This window comes from Mercenaria mercenaria, chromosome 19, assembly GCF_021730395.1.
Source record: "Mercenaria mercenaria strain notata chromosome 19, MADL_Memer_1, whole genome shotgun sequence".
Taxonomy (NCBI): domain Eukaryota; kingdom Metazoa; phylum Mollusca; class Bivalvia; order Venerida; family Veneridae; genus Mercenaria; species Mercenaria mercenaria.
In genome coordinates, this window is record NC_069379.1 from 17,293,991 (window position 1) to 17,312,530 (window position 18,540).

Sequence of the window (18,540 nt, forward strand, 5' to 3'; positions counted from 1 at the left end):
TCTTTATTTCTTTACAAATGGCATTCATTGTCAAAGGGAGACAACTTTTTCGGAATACTTTAGGTACAAATAGCGTTCATTTTCAAATAGAGACAACTTTTTCCGAATACTTTAGGTACAAATGGCATTCATTTTCAAAGGGAGACAACTTTTCCCGACTATTTTAAGTAATCGTCGAGAAAAAGTTGTTTCCCTTTGAAAATGAATGCCATTTGTAAAGAAATAAAGATAAACAATTGCTGAAAACTGTGTTCCACCTTGCTATGTGAAATTTCACCACTCGCACGCTATTGCAAATGCATCAAAACGAACATGTGTAACATTTCTTTGAAATGGTGAGTTTTTAAAGTGTTACTGTCCGAAGTGGGCCCCTAATAGGCAGTCATTTTCTGGAAATTCAATGTTTATTCAGTATACTGACACTTGTTTCGTAAAGTAATATCATCTTTTAACATGCTGTTTAATTTTCATGTCAAACAAATCTTTCTTTCTATGATTTGGTGTTGTCTGATTTTTGTTTCTCAAGGCCTTCTTCGTAACCTTAAACAACACTTCCAATATAATTCATAGCTAGGATATAAAAACAAGTTAGGTGATTTTGAAAGACTAAGGTGTTACCAAATATTTAATATACTTTACACAATTATGCATAAAGGAAGGCACTTATGAAATACACATAATTACACTTCAGACACAATCAAGTGCACATTCTACTATGGCATGGTTTTTCTTCAGTAAGACAAGATGAAGTGAAAAATTAGTTGACACAGACAGGCAATAATGACGTTATACAACGCATAAGTCCAATTTATTACTACTTTAGCATACTTTTTTCACTATATTGACTTAACGAGCATGTTCACAATGAAAGTGAATATGACTGTCTTGTGTATTGTCTGATATACCAAGATTTAACGATCAGATGTTGAAATAAAAATCCTTGCCACATTCGAACGTTGAAAATTAGGCGATAAACATCATAATGGCCTTTTTAATAAAGTGTTTGAAAATACTTAAAATAAAAGCTGGAAAGTCACCATATGACCTATAATTGTGTCGGTGCGACGTTAAACCCAACAAAAATAATTACCATAGCATCAATCACTAGTTTCCAACGTCCAAAGACAGGATATCTGCTGAGCTCTAACTGTCCCGATATGACGCCATTGGTAACGGAATTTGGTCCGTTAACTTCAATTCTATTGTTATTTCCATCCTACCATAATAAGTCATCCGAAAATAAGAAAAATGACGCCTTATGTGCAGGGCTTATTAAAACTGTGTTCTAATGTAAGCTGAAGGAAAACACAATAATTACACACTCCTAAACAATTAATTTTGAAATATCGATTATGTTTAAAATTCAATTCATGTTCTTTGACCATAAATCTAACAGCACGGAGCATAATATACATGAGGAAAGATGGACACGTAGTTTGAGATTCATATGTCAACGCATTCCAAAGTCATTGAGAGGAAACTAAATTGCAAACAAAATGACGAACGTCCATCAGATCCTTCGCATGATAGTGACCAGAAATTTTGACTAAGACCAACCCCCACCCCTGCCCCCAAAAATGTCCATGGTATTTGTTCTTTTTTGTTATACTCGCGTTCATATTAGAATCTCTAAAATTAAACTCCGTATGGTGCATTCATTTCGTGCTTGCTACGTTTGAGGGTTGTCTTTCCAAATAAGACTCTCTGAACTCAAGATCCGTAAGGTTCATTCATTTCGTGCTTGCCCCAGTGTGTTCCTTTGTTTGTTCGTTTTGTCCTTATGTGTTGGCTTTGTGTGCGTGTGTGTTGTTCGTTTTGTCCTTATTTGTTGGCTTTGAGTGTGTGTGTGTGTGTGTGTGTGTGTGTGGTGCACGCGTCTGCGTGCTGGGGGTTTCGTTTTGAGGAGGCTGCGTTTTTGGTGCGTGGCATTCCCTGTTTGATATTTTTCTTTGTTTTTTTTTGCATGCTACGTTTGAGGGTTGATGAGTCTTTCCAATAAATACTGAGCAGAAATGTTTTGCCCTAGCTGTCATTGTGACTTTAAGTTTTGACCTGAATATCAATAGGGTCTACCTACTGTCTACTTGAAATTTTCCTGCAAAGTCTGAGGATCGCAGATAAAATCTATCTTATAATACTGAAAAGATTTGTACTAACAGTCAGTGTTACATTAACCGGTGACCATGTGCTCTACAAATACGACTGAGGATTGCAGGTGATGGCATTGTCAAGATACTGAACGTAAACGAGTTCTGTAGTAATAGTCACTGTTAACTTGACATGCGAGTCACTGACCTTAAAATCAAAAGGGACCATGCATTACCTTAGAAAAATGCGTGTACCAGGTTTGTTGATCATTCTTTTAGGTTACTTGGCGGAAACGATTTCTATAAACAGTCTCCGGATTTAGTTTGCAAATCCGGAATTTTCGCAAACTCAGCTACCTTTTATCTTTGACTTTTATGTGATCGTTTGACACCTAACAATAGTTCGGGTCTCATAGAGAAATAATTGGCCATTTCCTTTTAAATATCTCAAACAACGAACTCTTGGGACGGCTTCAAAGTTGGTCCTCCCATGGGAGTATGTTTTTCTCCCGCGGGGTTTTCGCTATCCCATTTGGAGGTCCAACCTGAGGTTTTCTCCCACTTTAAGAATTGCGGGAGAAATACCCCATTGGGTTTTAACAAAATTTCTGAAATTCATTGTTTATCGCTGGTAAGTATTTCTTAGTCTTTATTGTCGTGTTGTTTCTTTATTAGACCTGAAAATAAGCGTTTTGAAAATCTCCCACTGGAGGTTTCCTCCCACATGCGATACTGGCGAACTCCAGCGGGAGAGTTTACCTGCGGGAGAATTTCTTCTGTTTTGAAAATGGGGTTATTCCCCCATTTATTCTTACTTTCATATATAGAATCTGTTCTTGGTAGTTTACGCAACAATTTGTGATTACAACTGATTTTCTTAAAATAATAATAATAACAACAACATCAACAATAATAATGATAATAATAAATAATAATAATAACAACAACAATGATGATAATAATAACAAGAACTCTAAATGCTTATTTTCGTGTAAAGTTATTTATGCTTATAAGAGATCTCACCTCAATTAAATGTGTGCTAGCTATCTTCTATTAGAGGTAATAAATATCTAAACGCGCACCGAAATAGCCTGCGGGCGGGTTTACAGCTTCTGCAGGAATTCACCCGTGACGTTTTTCTCTTGTAACCTGTATGGTCAAAATTAAGATTTTCGTTAGTGTTTGCTAAACCTTAGTTCTTTATGTCAGATTGTTTCTACGCTTTTACTGAAAACTTTGTGCAGCCGCATCGTTTTATCTAACAGAATTTAGCGGGTTTTTTTGGCAGTCAACTCTTAATTTTCAGTCTGCTTTTCAAGTTTGAATTTCGTTTCATTCACGCCTGCTGTTTTTTTTCTTTGCTTTTCCTTTTTTTAAAATAGCTTAGCCTTGATTTCTATTTTTATATTTTAATATTTCATTTTTACTTCAGTATATTGTACTGTTAATGAAAAATACGTTTGTGGTTTGTTTAGTTAGTCATGTTTTAAAAACTTTATAACATGTTCTCAGCATAATTACTATCCAGAAGTAGAAGACTTGTTACGATTGGGTCGGAGTTCAACACAGATACGACATTAACAATTGTTTAGTAAAACTAAACATTCTGTACACCATCTAACCCGACAGCATCTTAATCCAAAAAAAAACTGATTTTCAATGAGCAAATAAGTTACGTTTACGGTATTATTATTCTTTGCTGACTTAATTTTGAATTCGTACAAATGTGCAGCTGATAAATAAGCTTATTGTGCAATTTTTCACCATGTTATAAATATTCGCAATTACATGATATTGCACTTTAAACGATAATAAAATTAAAAACAGGCAATGTCCTTGACACATCCTTGAATGTTAATTAATATAAATATCAGCAAGTGACCACAATACAGTAACTGAATAATTATATGAAAGATTTGAATATACCTGGGCTTTAGTAAGACATGCCAGCTTTTCATCTACGAAAAAATGTTTGCACTCGGAAATAACACAAACTTCATCAAATCATTCTAAAGATCTTTTCTGATATTGTCTAAAAGTGTTAGCATATACCTCTGATGTCAGATAGTTTATAATTTGAGCGCTGCATACCTACATCTTTCAGAAATATCCTAAAATAAATGAGCCGCACCATGAGAAAACCAACACAGTGGCTTTTCGACCAGCATGGAGCATTCGCGCAGTCTGGTCAGGATCCATGCTGTTCACTAATGGTTTCTCTCATTGCAGTAGGCTTTAAAAGAGAACAGTGTGGATCCTGACCAGACTGCGCGGATGTGCAGTCTGGTCCGGATCCAGGGTTTCGCAAAGCCACTATGTTGATTTTCTCATGGCACGGCTCATATATCACGTGGCGGAGCTGATCTTTTTAAATAAAGAAATAAACATTTCACGCTATATCTAGTATTTTAAAATCAGTAAGAATTAATATACATGCACTTGGAACTTATATTAAGGGAAATTTCCAGTTGATTCTATGGAAGCGTTAAATGGCCTTCAGACGCTTATACGTTTTATAAGGCCGCCTTGGATATCCCAAAGTAATGATATTTTCATAAGCGCATGACGATATATCGTTTTATGTTCTTAAAATGATACAGACTAGCCACTAGACTAATGATAGATATATTTCTACATTCCCCTTTTCTTCGAATTTAACTCCATAGAGACAAAAGCCAGTATGTTTGAGAGATTTTACAGAGGATATTGAACATAGGATATATTCACTACATTGTCATAAAATGTAAAAAGATATCATAGTCTATGAGCTTGTCTAAAAATGATACTGAATATTACATTCAGCGGGACGGAATTTATAAATTGTTTGTATGATAAATAAAGGCCAAGGTTGCATAATGAAAAGCAGGCGACCGCTTTGCATTTGACTAGAATCCACTTTTCCATACTCAAAAGTCAAGTTAAACATTCTACACAGATTGAGAAGATACAGCTACAGTAAACAACAATTAAGTTAATATTTTTAATGTTCATTGCTGGAGGATTAACTTAAAAGGCTGCATAAAACAAAACCTGTGTGTTGTTTATGCTAATGACGTATACATAATACACATTGAAGGAACCGCATATACACTGCGAGGCTGGGTACTACCTACGGTAGCACAGATGTGGCATAAATGTTTTTATTACCTGTTTATGTTTCTATTTGTTTCGTGCTCACATAGCATCTAATTCCTGCGCGTATTGATATATAGATTGCATCTGCGCAGTTTTAGTAATATGTTCGCAGGTAATAGCTGGTAAGTGCTTACACAATAGTAAGCCAAAACGCCGGTACTTTCCAACATGGCGAATGATACATTTTTACATGTGCGAAGATATATGAGCCGCGTCATGAGAAAACCAACTTAGTGGCTTTGCGAACAGCATGGATCCAGACCAGCCTGCGCATACTCGCAGTCTGGTCAGGATGTATGTTGTTCGCTTACGGTTTCTCTTATTGCTGTAGGGCTTGAAACCGAACAGCATCGACCCTGGCACAGACTGTATGGATGCGCAAGATAATCTGGATCCATACTGGTCGCAGAGTCACTATGTTGGTATTCTCATGGCGCGGCTCATATATATTTTATATTGATTTCAATACAAGTATGTGCGCGTTTAAGATCTGATACGTCCGCCCGAAATAATTATTATGTGCTCACGTATTTGTATGAAATACAATAATCTTTATTTCTCCTCGGGTATCATTCTGTTCATTTGACAATATCAATGTCAAACACGCTGCCATATGATATTTATATTATGTGACCTCTGTGCCACCGTAACAAACACTATATTCCCCGATATTTAAGATTAGTACTGTTATTTTAGGAAACGAAAAACGGCATAACACCTCTAAATTTTATGACCTCCATTTTCGGATTGATGAATATTCATTTCAAAAAGTGTTCACTAACAGAGCAGACAGCCTAATCCGCACCCGCTTCTTATATGGGAGGTCTTGGGTTCAATCTCTGACCGCTTATTTATGAAAATTCATACTAAGAAAGTATTTTAAACGGTCTAGTAAAACATGGCATTTATTCTACAATTAATGAAAAAGCACTTATCGAATGGTACGTTAAGTAGTTAAAGTACATACAGATTGTAGGCTTTCTGCGGCATTAGTACAAAACACATTTTATAACATGTAACGGACATACAGTAAATGAAATGAAAATAGCCTAGATAAATGGTTCGGAATATTTAAACTCGAAACTAAAATACAAAATATGGTACGAAAGTCTAGTGTTTTTAATCATCAAAGTAGTATGATCGTTCGTAATTGACAGAATAATGCCTTTAGGATTTTGACCTCAAATACCACTGAGCTGCCGAGCGTATCGATTAATAATTCTTACATAAACAAACTATTAACTTTTAGTAGTTGCGTTGCTCATAGGTGTCTTTCATGCCTTTTTAACATTTGAGGAACCAAACATTTTTTTTCTTTGAAAATGCCGCTTAAACACTATCAACTTGAAAATAACAGTTGAAACTGATCGCCCAGTGTGTTACTTTCAATTTTACTTTACATCAAACTCGTAGCTATTAAAATTTCTTATACCCCTACCCACCCAGTATGTATCTTTTTTATGTACGGTTGCTTAAGAAGAGATAAGTGCGTTATCCTGTTTACTTCAAGTAAGCTGAAATTCAACATTCTCTTAAAATGTTTATTTTAGTAACTGCATTCTGACTTGATTTGATTTTTTTAATCCTAGTATTAACAGTTATGATCTCTTAAGTTTTTAACAGTTAAAGTTTTAAGTTACAGTATTAATTTTTCAAATTCTTATCAAAACGGGGTGGGGCATTTCTCAGGTCTTATCATTATACCGTCCTTTTTGTTGATTTAATTTATGTAACGGTTCTTGACTGGTCAAATTACGGTGGAGAATTTTTCCAGAAGGTGCGGTATGTTTAGGTTGTTGGAGGATGGTCATTATGCTTTGAATTCGAGTTTATTTTGTTAATAACGTCATTAATATTGAAAATTATTTATTTCTTCGCATCGTATTTTTTAACAATTATATGAAGAATGCTAGTACATTTGATGGAGATATATTAGGCATTTCAAATAAGAAAGGAAGTACTTAATAATGATTTAAGTCTTTGACACTAGCATTATGACAGAGGTAGATCGGGTTAGATTTGGGTATGTATTTCTTTGTGAACCTCAATTTAAAAGGAGATTTTTCATCTAATCTCCTGCATTTTTTTTTATTTTTGGATTAAAAAAGTCCCGCGGTGCATATTTGTCAGGTCAAATATTTTGTATATGCTTCTGTAAGTTTTATGACCACGTATAATTATGTGACATCGTTGAGATTGCAATGCCACGGTCATAATCAACAAGGCGGCCTGTGTTTAATCGTGGCGGTGGCATTGTAATTATACAATGTATAATATTTTCGCTGAGTAGAAACCCAGAAGTTACTTTATGATGGAATATTAGTATTAAAATAAAATACTGATGTTTTGTTCTGTCAAAATGTCACAATATTTATTTATTATTTATTTTCTAACCTCCCACGGGATTGTGCTCCCATTTAAAACAATGGGAGGTTTTCACCCGCGGGGTTTACGATTTTTTTTTAATTTCGCACAGTAATACATCTTTAAGTTAAAATTGAGTTTATATTGTTAAATTATAATTAATTAGCAAAAAGTGAAACATTAAATGCAGTTTCAAAAATTCATCCAGTCTCCAGTTGGGGGTTTCCTCCCATAACGAAAATGGGAGTGTTTTTTTTCAAAAGTTTTTCAACGCGAAATCATGTCAGAACAGTTTTTTATTGTATAAATTATTAATCTGAGTTAAAATATTTTGATTTGAAAATTTTAGAAAAAACCCACGGTTTTTTTCTCCCGTAATTGGTAAAGTGGGAGAAATCCACCCGCGGGACCTCCCATGGGTTAGCAAAAACCCCATGGGAGGAAAAAATACTCCCATGGGAGGACCAACTTTGAAAACCTCCCATGAATTCATTCTTTAAGATATAAAGAAGGAAACGACCAATTATTACTCTATGGGACTTGAACTATCGTTGAATGTCAAAAAATCAGAAAAAAGTCAGAGGCAAAAGGTACCTGAGTTTGCGGAAATTCCGGATTTGCAAACTAAATCCGGAGACTGTTTATACTGACAGTCGTCACTGTTACCTTGACCATTAGGCAACTTAACTGAGGATCAACAGGGATCCAGTACTGCCAACGAACAATGCAGTTATTTACATTGAGGACTCCTTAGTTACTGGTCGGAAACGAAATTGATGAAATACAGATGTACAGATATACAGACTGCCAGACAGAAAGTCTAGCAGGTCCTCCACTATATATATAACAGAAACAACATTTAACTTTACAGGATGACTATCCATCACTCGAAGAAGATCCTTATTGATATGCGGATTTCAAGATCAATGGTCAAGGTCACAGTGACCTGACGAAGGAAAATGGTTTCCAGAGTCTAAGTCATTAAAAAAGGTATGGACAAATTGTTTTCAACCACCTGTCAACAATTGAGCAAATACAAATAGATATGTTTAACTTTGAAAATTAATAATATGTTTTACCTGAATTGTAACAGTTGCTTGTCCTTGGAAGTTCAACAGGTTCGGAAGAAGAAGTACTGCTCGATACTTAACTAGGAAAAAGAGAATATAAAATTTGTTAAAATGTGTAACACCTTTTACCACGTAGTTAGTATAAACGGACTGAAAATGCAACAGCCGTTGCTGCTAAGGATATACAATAAGCATCTGTCATCAATGTAGAAAATCCTGACCAAATATTTTAACTTAATATTTTAATAAATTACTTACGCAGAAGTACGTTCATAATTAAATACCTTGCAGTAACAGTCAATTGTTAAAAAAAATAAAAATGAAATTAATGGGTCATGTAGCATAAATGTACTGCATGTGGCTATTCATGTTATTAGTGTGAATTGTTTTCTACCTCATGCATAGTACTGTTCAAAAAATGAACTTGTTATTTTTTATGTTTTCATAAACTAGTAATTTTTCATACTTTCAAATATGGAATTTGGGACTGGTATATCTTTAAAGGTATATTAGATCCGAATTTCATATTTTTGAATATAAAGAATTACTTCGTATAGTTTATGTAAACATGAAATTAACAAGTTCGTGTCTATTAACAGTACTATATATACATTAGGTTAAAAATAGTACACACTGTATACATGTAAAGATAAACGCAATACATGCATAGATGTGTACTACCACTAATTTAACCGTCAATTGATACAGAATGACATTTAATTATGAATGTAGCTCTATCTGCCTAAATTTATATATTTTAAATTAGTAAAGTTAGATACATTTAATGAGGATTTTACACATTAGAATCAATATCTTAAGATAAAATATTTCAGTAAAAGATAACTAATGGATATCTTTACGTCGCGGACCCGTAATGAAAATCAGCTTATTACGTTTTCTCCATGTGCAATTTTGGATTTTTTACAGAAAGTCATGGACGCTTTGAAATGCCGCTTAATTCACTTTTAAATCGCCGATTTTACTTTGACTGTGTATTCAACTCTGCTCGTGGTTAATACAGCAGATAACTTAGAATATTTCTATGAAATCCAGTCTCTCTATTGTTTCTATTATCATGGTTTTACATAACAAGGGTAATTTTCTAAAAAAGTACTGACTAGATGATTATAAATTTTCGACAACTATTCAATGTATTACATAAAAACTAAGTTATTGAATTATTTGACATCAGATTCTCATGTTTTCTTTTCCTTGACAATAAATGTTTACAAAATATGATTGTTTACTCTTACATACCTGTCTGTCCTGCGGAATATTGTGTCTTATCAGTCTGGATTAACACTATCAAACCTCTGTCTTCAAAACGAATGTTAGAACTGTTTTCAAAAACAAGGCCTCCTGACCCCAAAGTATCTACTTTATACTCTGAAGGTAGCAAGTTACCAGGTACCTGGGAATAAAATACAGGTCGTTCACAAAACGTTTTGCCAACTCAGATCAACATATAAACAAATGTTATAACGGTTAATACAATACTGTACACTTCTTTCTATATTGTATATTGTATACAACTCATATTTCAAATATAAAAATAGGTTCATATTTTAACGAATCACATGAGTTAATCACGGTACAATTTCATAAAAGAGATATTATTTTATATCTGGTGTAATAGCAACAACTTACATTGATAGACAATATCGTAGATATTCCTGAAAATATATATTGTATGCGATATCAAATAGGATCCGAACTCATCAAGATTGGAAGTCTGAAACGTAGACTTTGAAATGCTAAAATAACCTTATGCCATATATTTGTAAATCAGGTACAGATTTTGATAAAATCTTGTCAAGAATACGGCATAAACTACAACAAAAATAAAAAGCTATGTAGATTTGAAACAAAAGAAAATTATAGCAATTTGACTTTTAAGAAATTAAAAAAAAAGAGACTAATATCAAACAGGGAATGCCACGTACCAAAAAACGCAGCCTCCCCAAAACGAAACCTACAGTACGCAGACGTGCACACCACAAACACACACACACACATACATATACACGCACACACAAACAAAGTCTATTTTAGTAGTTTAAATTTCAGACTTTTCAGAATTTCAGACAACTTTGATGACTACAGGCCAAAACTATTCTAATACAAATTTCATATTAATTGAAGTTCATATAGTTTGTATGATAAGTAAATAAAAAGTGTTATATCTTTATTAAATTCCACAAATAAGTCACTAGCCTGACAAATTGAATGATGCTAATAATAATAATAATAATAATGTTAATAAAAATGATAATAATAAAATGGAAAAAAAGCTGTAGACCTTAATGTCATCAATGAAAAAAATATCTTAGATAAATGCCAGCCTTAATCAGCTTTTTGCTTGCCTCTAACCGGCAAACGTAGTGCGATTAAATAGACAGCTAGGCTCGGGTATATATATATATATATAAGAAATTTTTGTGTTATAATTAACGGTAATAGATTTAAGTGCAATCCGCTGCCTATTTTTGACTATTTAACTTACATCTAGTGATCTCAAGTCCTTGCTTTCTTTATAGTGATGTGGTCTGTATCTTTTTATTTCATTGGTTTTGAATAATTTTAAAGGCTTTTGAAAATATTGTAACTTCTGTACTGTTAAACAACACTCTAAATACCTCGAGCTAAACGACAATACAAAATTTGATAAACAGGAAAAAAAATTCTGGTGTTTTCTTTTTTTATCGGTCAGTCCATCTGTTTCTTTATGAAGACGTCAATACGTATCTTGTTATTATCAACTACGTAAAACTTTTATATCTGTTCATCTGAGGAGAAAGTGTCAAAACATAGATGACAGATACATCGTAACTAACATAAAATTTCTTAATAAATGAAAGAAAGCTGGATTTCACAACGTTATGGTTTTCAAACTCATATGTCAGTTGTAATACAAACTGACATTTAAAATTCGTTCGAAACAGTATTAGACTCTAGCTATTTATTAATTGACCCTGGGAGTAAATATGTGCTACCAACAATTAAAAACAAATCGTAGACTACGTTTGATTTACATACAATTTTAAATATCCCTTCTCTGCATTTAAAAACAAATGTTGAAAACAATTTAAGGTGAAGTATAAGACCTCGTTAAGATTTGCAACGGTTATTTCTTAATTAGAAAATATATTACTACCCAAATGTATGTGGAAAGGTCTTTTCAATGTTTTAGCAGGTAACAAAAGATTAACCATAGTGCTAATGACTACACTTATTATTATAATGCATTACGAAGGCAATGAACTTAACCTTTTCTGAACAATGCTAACAGACAGGCGAAACCCCTGTACTAAAAAGTTTTACTGTATCTAATACTATAGTATTCTTTATTCTAGATACGCTTGTCATAGAATTATGTTATCTGTCTTCATATAAATTTTTTTCTCTTTGTGCAGTAACAGAGTGTAATTACCCCTTAACAATACATAGAAATTCTTACAACTGAAACAAATTATTTTGTCAATGATTTGTAAAACGACTGTTTTGTTTAAAAAGCGGGGAGAAGTGTATACAATTAAGTAAAGTAAAGGTATCTATTGTTACAACAACTGGTAAATTTTGTCTACAGAGTGACGATTTCTATGACATTGTATTACATGTAGCGACCTATAGATATATTTAGTCATTAGGTTTATCATCAGCTTTCATTTATTTTTTTTACAGATAGATTTTTGTCAAACAATTAGGTGTTTGTATGTTGTTTAGATTCAGACTTGCAACGATTTAAGCATTACAATTTCATAAACTTACTGGTTTTTGCGTTCTAAATCATTACTAACTTTAAAATTTAGTTTGTGTACTTACCACTCTGAACAGATGTTGTATTTTCTGCGACCAGGGAATCATTCTGTACATATTTCACACCAGCCCACACAGAAACTGGTCCATTGCAGTTCTGAACAAGAACTCGCATTTGTAATGGAATACCCGGGATTAGTGAGTTTGGAAAAGATATCACATACGTCCTGGAAGATAAGAATGTGAAATAAAGATAAAACATCGGATATAAATGCGTTCGTCAAATCAAAACGCTGCAAAATAATGCCAGTCCTTTCTCAAACAGTAGTAAGTTGGACGATTTTTGCGGAACATGCGAGATATTGATACATGTGTTCCTTAGAGGAAAAAATACAAATATACATGATTCAATGTTGCCTGCCTGGACATAAACCGCAAAGTTAAGAAATTTACACGTTCAAATAACATACAACGTTCGGCCAAATATCGAAAAAATTGTCAATGTCTTTTCCAGCTCAAGAACGGACTGTTTCCTCATTGAATACTAATGTTTCCGAGAAGGATATTACAAAATTGTTTATTTGTTGAACATGTTAAATATGGATGTAAATTAATTGTTTTATATACCATTTAAGTTGCTGTTAGATTTTCCTTACGTTCATTCACATAGGTGTAACGAATAAGATATCATTTGATATTATGTAAACTAACTAGGTCGCTAACTAGATGTAACTTGAGAGGATGATGTTATGTTTAATTTCAGGTATGTGTGATTGCATTTTAATAAATACAAACAAAGCAATTAATCAGAAACACGGATAGATGCAGTCACAATAAACAATCAAACAAAATAATTTAACCTCCAAATGATTTAGTTACGACATTTGGTCATAAAGAAAACTGCTTATACGCCCCCAATGTCGGCTTAGGTCACATGGTCCACTAAAGCAAATATGGGTTAATTTAGTTAATTGTTTTCTACTTTGTGACTAAATTTTAATAATATGTTTGCCACAGTGGTAGTATGCATACTCACCCGGTTGCGACCGAGACGGTTGCTAATGAAACAACTAGCGAAAACGGTGTCAACATTCTGAGGTCAGATCTTGTCCAATATCTGAAAAATGGTAAAATCCATTATAAATTATAAGTTATATAAAAGACAGAACAATAATGTTTCTACTGTTTACTTATATGGTAAAGGAATAAATCGATTTTTATTCTAAAACAGCGAATTTTTTGTTAACGATTATCACAATGTCATAATATAAACATTTCATTCATCAAAGAAAGTTGTCTGAAAAGACACGCGTAAAAAGTTACGAGCTGCTAACCAAATGTATAACACTGAAATGTGAAGCCTGAAATCAGAAAAACAAACAAGATTGTACCAAAGTGAAGTATGAAAATGCCTAGTGTTTGTAGTCAACTGAACTATTTATTCACTATATTTGTTTAAATCTTAAATTCATTTATTGAAATCGTGGATTTATTTCATGAAATCATTAACTGAAGTATGAATGCCTGTGACATTAAACAAACGGCAAAGCAGACTTAGTGTTACAATAACTCTCTCAGTAATTTTTCATTACCAAACGTATATATCATTGCCAAAAATTCAGTTCAACCTAGACTGCTATCAATTGATTGGTTGCGTTCTATGCTTTCAGTAGATTTTCATAAACTAGTACATTTTTTCATCAATTAATCAATAAAATACTGGCATTGAAGGACGGTAATACACTCAGTAAAAAACAAGAGGGTCATGATGACCCTATACCGCTCACCTGTTAAATTTGGCCTTTTGATAAAGCTTTTTTTACTAGCAATATTATTAAACATTATACAATGTGGACCTGTGCCGAAGTTTGTAAAGCCCTTTCATTTTTATTGAATAACATTTACATCAGGATTGGGAATGCAATTTTCAGACAAGTAATTGGTATTCCCATGGGAACAAACTGTGCACCCCTTGTCGCAGATTTGTTTTTATATTGTTATGAAAGAGACTTTATGTTGAGCTTTTTTCCAGATACGCAGGCAGATGTTATAACTGCTTTTAATAATACATCACACTATCTGGATGATATTCTTAATATGGATAATCCATTTTTTGGTCAATTGATGGGTACTATTTATCCTAGGGAGCTTCAGTTAATTAAAACCAACAATTCGGATACTGATGCTTCATTTTTAGATTTAGATCTCTCTTTTTATGACGATATTATACATACCAAAATTTATGACAAGAGGGATGATATTAATTTCAGTATTGTAAATTTTCCCCATTTGGATGGGGATGTACCTCAGGCTACATCTTATGGGGTATATATTTCTCAATTAATTCGGTTTGCTAGAGCGTGTAGTCATGTCAAGGATTTCAATGAACGCAATCAATATATTACAAGTAAACTTCTTCAGCAAGGCTACCATAAGTAAAATTCAATAGTAATTTAAAGACACTTCGTAAGATCTTGGGTCATTGTAATTTTCCATCTGTGTTTGGTAAAATTATAAAACGTGTTATAAAAGCAGGTTAGGACCCAACTGTTTTGAGACAACCGCATGTTTAGTGTTTAACCCGTTTACAGTTGAACACTACTCTTCCCTCTTTGATTGTGTCTGACGGAAGAGTGGGAGGACTCTATGATAAGCAGTCCTTAAATCCTACCAGGACTGAACTGTTTTGATATCTGTCTTCTGACCTGTTTCGTCGGGCCCTTAAGGGTGTTTCTCTTGTTGCTCTGTCTTTGAGAAGGCACTGAGTTCATACGTTTTTGGTTCTTAAGGTTTGCTTTTTATATATTTATACACGAGCATTTTTATGTTTTACATGCCATGCCTTTTTGTTTCCATTACATGTGTTAGAGATTCACCTGGCGGGGATTACTAAATTACACCGTCCCGTATCATTGGAACATGTGGGGGTAAGAGTGAGTTTGGGTGCGCACCATATACGGGTTTAAGCTCCCCAGTGTAGAAATAGAGTCTAAAAATTTTAATGATAGTAATACATTAAATAAAGTCTAGAAATTGATTTCCAAATCCTTGAATTAACCAAACATGATTTCACAAATGTGAAGTTTATGATAGTTTTGTTAATATCAATAACAAAAGTTTCAATTTTTAATTTAAAGTTGTGATCCACAAAGAATGACAACTCTTGCCTTGGGCTAGTACTTACAAGCAGAGTTATCTATTAGTTTACTTCCCTTGCAATTACACAATTGAGTGTAAAATGAAAACTGTTTTAGACACAATATCATATTTTTTTGCACAACAAAAACATTTAGGATTTATTCATTTGTGTTTGATTTACCCCTCAAAACATGGTTCCCATGATTCTGTCAACTTACATATGGTAAAAAATTAACTTTTAACAAGCCAATAATAAAACGAAATACCAGTAAGTAAATAATAGAGCAGATAATACAGTTTTGCTTGTATCAAAATGTCACAATAGAAGCACTTTTGTAATACAGAACACCTCGTAGGATTAGTAAAAGTGCAATTATATTGATCTCTATTTCCTATGCTTACCCAGTGGTGTTTTTGCCACTGACCATTCAAAGGCAGTGCCCCACTGTGTTCCTGTGTTTGTTCGTTCGTTTTTTCTGTGTGCGAGTGTTGTGTGTGTGTGTGAGTTTGTAAACGCTGCCAACTGGGTAATTTCGTATGAATACACACCAACGTACTGGGGATACGCCTCGAACCCGGGGGAAATTTCCCCAGTTCATTTTAACAATACCACGTTATTCCTGCCCTTCAAATTAGTCTTTCCTCGAAATTTGAGCTGTTTCTGAGCGATAAAAATTTTTCCCCCGGGTACGCGGCCCCTTTGGTCTAAAAATTTTCACACACAAAAGAATTTTACAAGGGTTTGTGAAATTTTTTCGCCTTTCTGCATTTCCCCCCAGTTTTACCTGTTTTAAAAATGTAGTACTACACAAAAAGGTTTAAATTATGTTCACAAATTTTAAAACATAATGCTTTCGTCATTATAAGCTTATTAGTGAAAAGATTATTTTGGGGACTAATTCATAAATTTCCCAAATTAAATATTTTTTTTACGTTCAAAAAGGGCCCAGTTTTTTATATTTAGTTCCGCTTTATTTTTTCCGGCTTTTGTGTTATGCGCTTTTATTTCTAAGTTAATGATTTGATTTGACAAATTTTATGTAAAACTGAAAATTTTTTAATAAAACAGGACATTTACTAAAAAATATACATTCTATAAAATTTCATCGCTTTTAACAAATTTTAAATTTCGGGCGCGGTGCTAAAATTTAACAAATTTTTCCTTTTAAATTACCCGTGCTGCTTTTGAAAAAAAAAAATTTTAGTATTACCTCCAAAATGTTATATATTCAGTTTCATAATGAAATTTACCTATGTAAATTAAAACCCAGTAAAAAATACACCCAAAGCCAGGAATTTTAATACGGGTTTCGTTAGTTTAAAAAAAAACAACAACATTTGTACTTTAAAATTATTGATTTATTTACTAAATAAAAGAAATCCCTTTTGGGGGACTGACTCCAGTAACTTTTTAAAAACTGATTAAGAACACGTGAAAATAAAAAAAACCTTTTTCAACATTTAAAAACTCTTTGCAAAAATCTTACACAGGATTTTCAGCTATTTTCGCGCTGATTTTTTTTCCGGCAATCGTTTGTGTTGAAACTTTTGATGTAAAAATGTCCCAAAAGTAAAAAAAGATCAAATACCTCCCCAAAAAACCTGGGGCATTTAAAAACAGCATTTATGTCTTTTACCTCCTACAAATTTTTTTCAGGGTATAAGCAGCTGTCAATTGGGTTATCCCTTTTTCTACGGTGTTGAAGAAAAGTGAATACACAACGCCAAAATATTTTAATACGTTTTTTTTTATCAAGTATTTGTCAAATTTAAAAGACCCTTTAATCAAAAACTTTAGACATTATCGGGGACTGTTTTTAACAAATACCATCAAAGAAATGGCCCCAGGATCTGACCCCAATCCTTTTTTAAAACATTGGACTTTCAAAAGCCTAGATCATAGCAAACTGGGGCTTTCCCCCCCTTTAACCGGGAATTTCATGCTTTTTTTGCGCGATTTTTTTTTTACGATCGAAAGTCTAGAAATTCATATAAAAAATATTTCAACAAAGCATGGCCCAAATTAAAGTTTTGGTTGTCCATGTCCGAAATAATTGAAAGTTTCCCCACGGTTCAAAAAAAATGTTTAATGTTCCCTTTTTGCAGGGGGTTTGGGATCATTTGGGGCAAAAAATATAAAAACCGTGAAAAATAAATTAAACACTGGGAATCACGCAAAACAATTCTCATGAAAAAAGAAAAAAAAATAACTAAAAAAAAAAAAATTTTGGGGATGTTCAAAAAACAAACGATAAAATCCTAAAAAAAATTTTTGCCCCCAATTTCTGCAACCGAATTACACTATTTTAAAACTTATATTTGAATTTGCTAAAATTTTTAAAAAAGCTTTCTTTTTTTTATAAACTGCCCGCTTTTAGTTATAAAAGTTATAAAGTTGTTACCCAAAAACCTTTAAATTTGTAAATTTTTAAAGCTAAAAAGTCTCAGTGCGTTACGGACTTTCCCAAGGGGGAATTTTTTAAAAATCCCATTTTCCATTAACCAAAAGATTTTGGGTCTGTCGGGGGATTCCCTTTCATTCTACAAAAAAGTAGGGTTAAATAAACTACAATTATATCTGCCTTGATTTTTTCTTTCAATTTCAGGCCCGGGAGAATTAAAATTTGATAAAAACAACTTTTTAAAAAATTTTTGGTTTTGTTGGACGGGGGTGAAAAACGACCTCCCTCTCTTGCTTACATTTTTTTTTCCCCCCATTCATTTTTTTAATCACACCGTGCGTTTATTGGGGTAGCATTTTATTGGTTTTTTGGGGAAAATAAAAAATGAAAATTTTTTATGAAAAAAATAAACCCAGTGCTGTTAAAAGAAACAATCACAGTTTCCCGGAGGAGTTCCGAGGTATTAGAAATACAATTTTAATTTTTCTTTAAATTTCACAACTTATTAACATGTACTTCGTTAAATTAAACCTAAAAACAGAAAAAATTTTTTTGCGATTGAAGGATTTTTTATTGAATTTTAAAGCT

At 33.0% G+C, this 18,540-nt stretch overlaps 2 protein-coding genes across 6 annotated transcripts in view; one reads left to right on the forward strand and one right to left on the reverse strand.

Moving 5' to 3' along the window:
- Nucleotides 1-18,540, forward strand: part of LOC123541872 (CD109 antigen-like) — a 139,329-nt gene that overhangs the window by 78,190 nt on the left and 42,599 nt on the right. The gene's annotated exons all lie outside the window — the stretch shown is intronic.
- LOC123542548 (CD109 antigen-like) overlaps nucleotides 1-18,540 on the reverse strand; it is a 39,933-nt gene that overhangs the window by 13,545 nt on the left and 7,848 nt on the right. For all 5 annotated transcript variants that reach the window (XR_008368691.1, XM_053531807.1, XM_053531806.1 and 2 more), the window contains exons 2-7: nucleotides 13,449-13,529; nucleotides 12,479-12,639; nucleotides 10,304-10,329; nucleotides 9,914-10,067; nucleotides 8,666-8,736; nucleotides 1,091-1,216 (exon numbers count right to left, since the gene is read on the reverse strand). Coding sequence is in view for 4 of the 5 variants with exons in the window: in XM_053531807.1 (XP_053387782.1) it covers nucleotides 1,091-1,216; nucleotides 8,666-8,736; nucleotides 9,914-10,067; nucleotides 10,304-10,329; nucleotides 12,479-12,639; nucleotides 13,449-13,529 (619 nt within the window). In the remaining variant the exon portion in view is untranslated. The remainder of the gene's footprint in view (nucleotides 1-1,090; nucleotides 1,217-8,665; nucleotides 8,737-9,913; nucleotides 10,068-10,303; nucleotides 10,330-12,478; nucleotides 12,640-13,448; nucleotides 13,530-18,540) is intronic.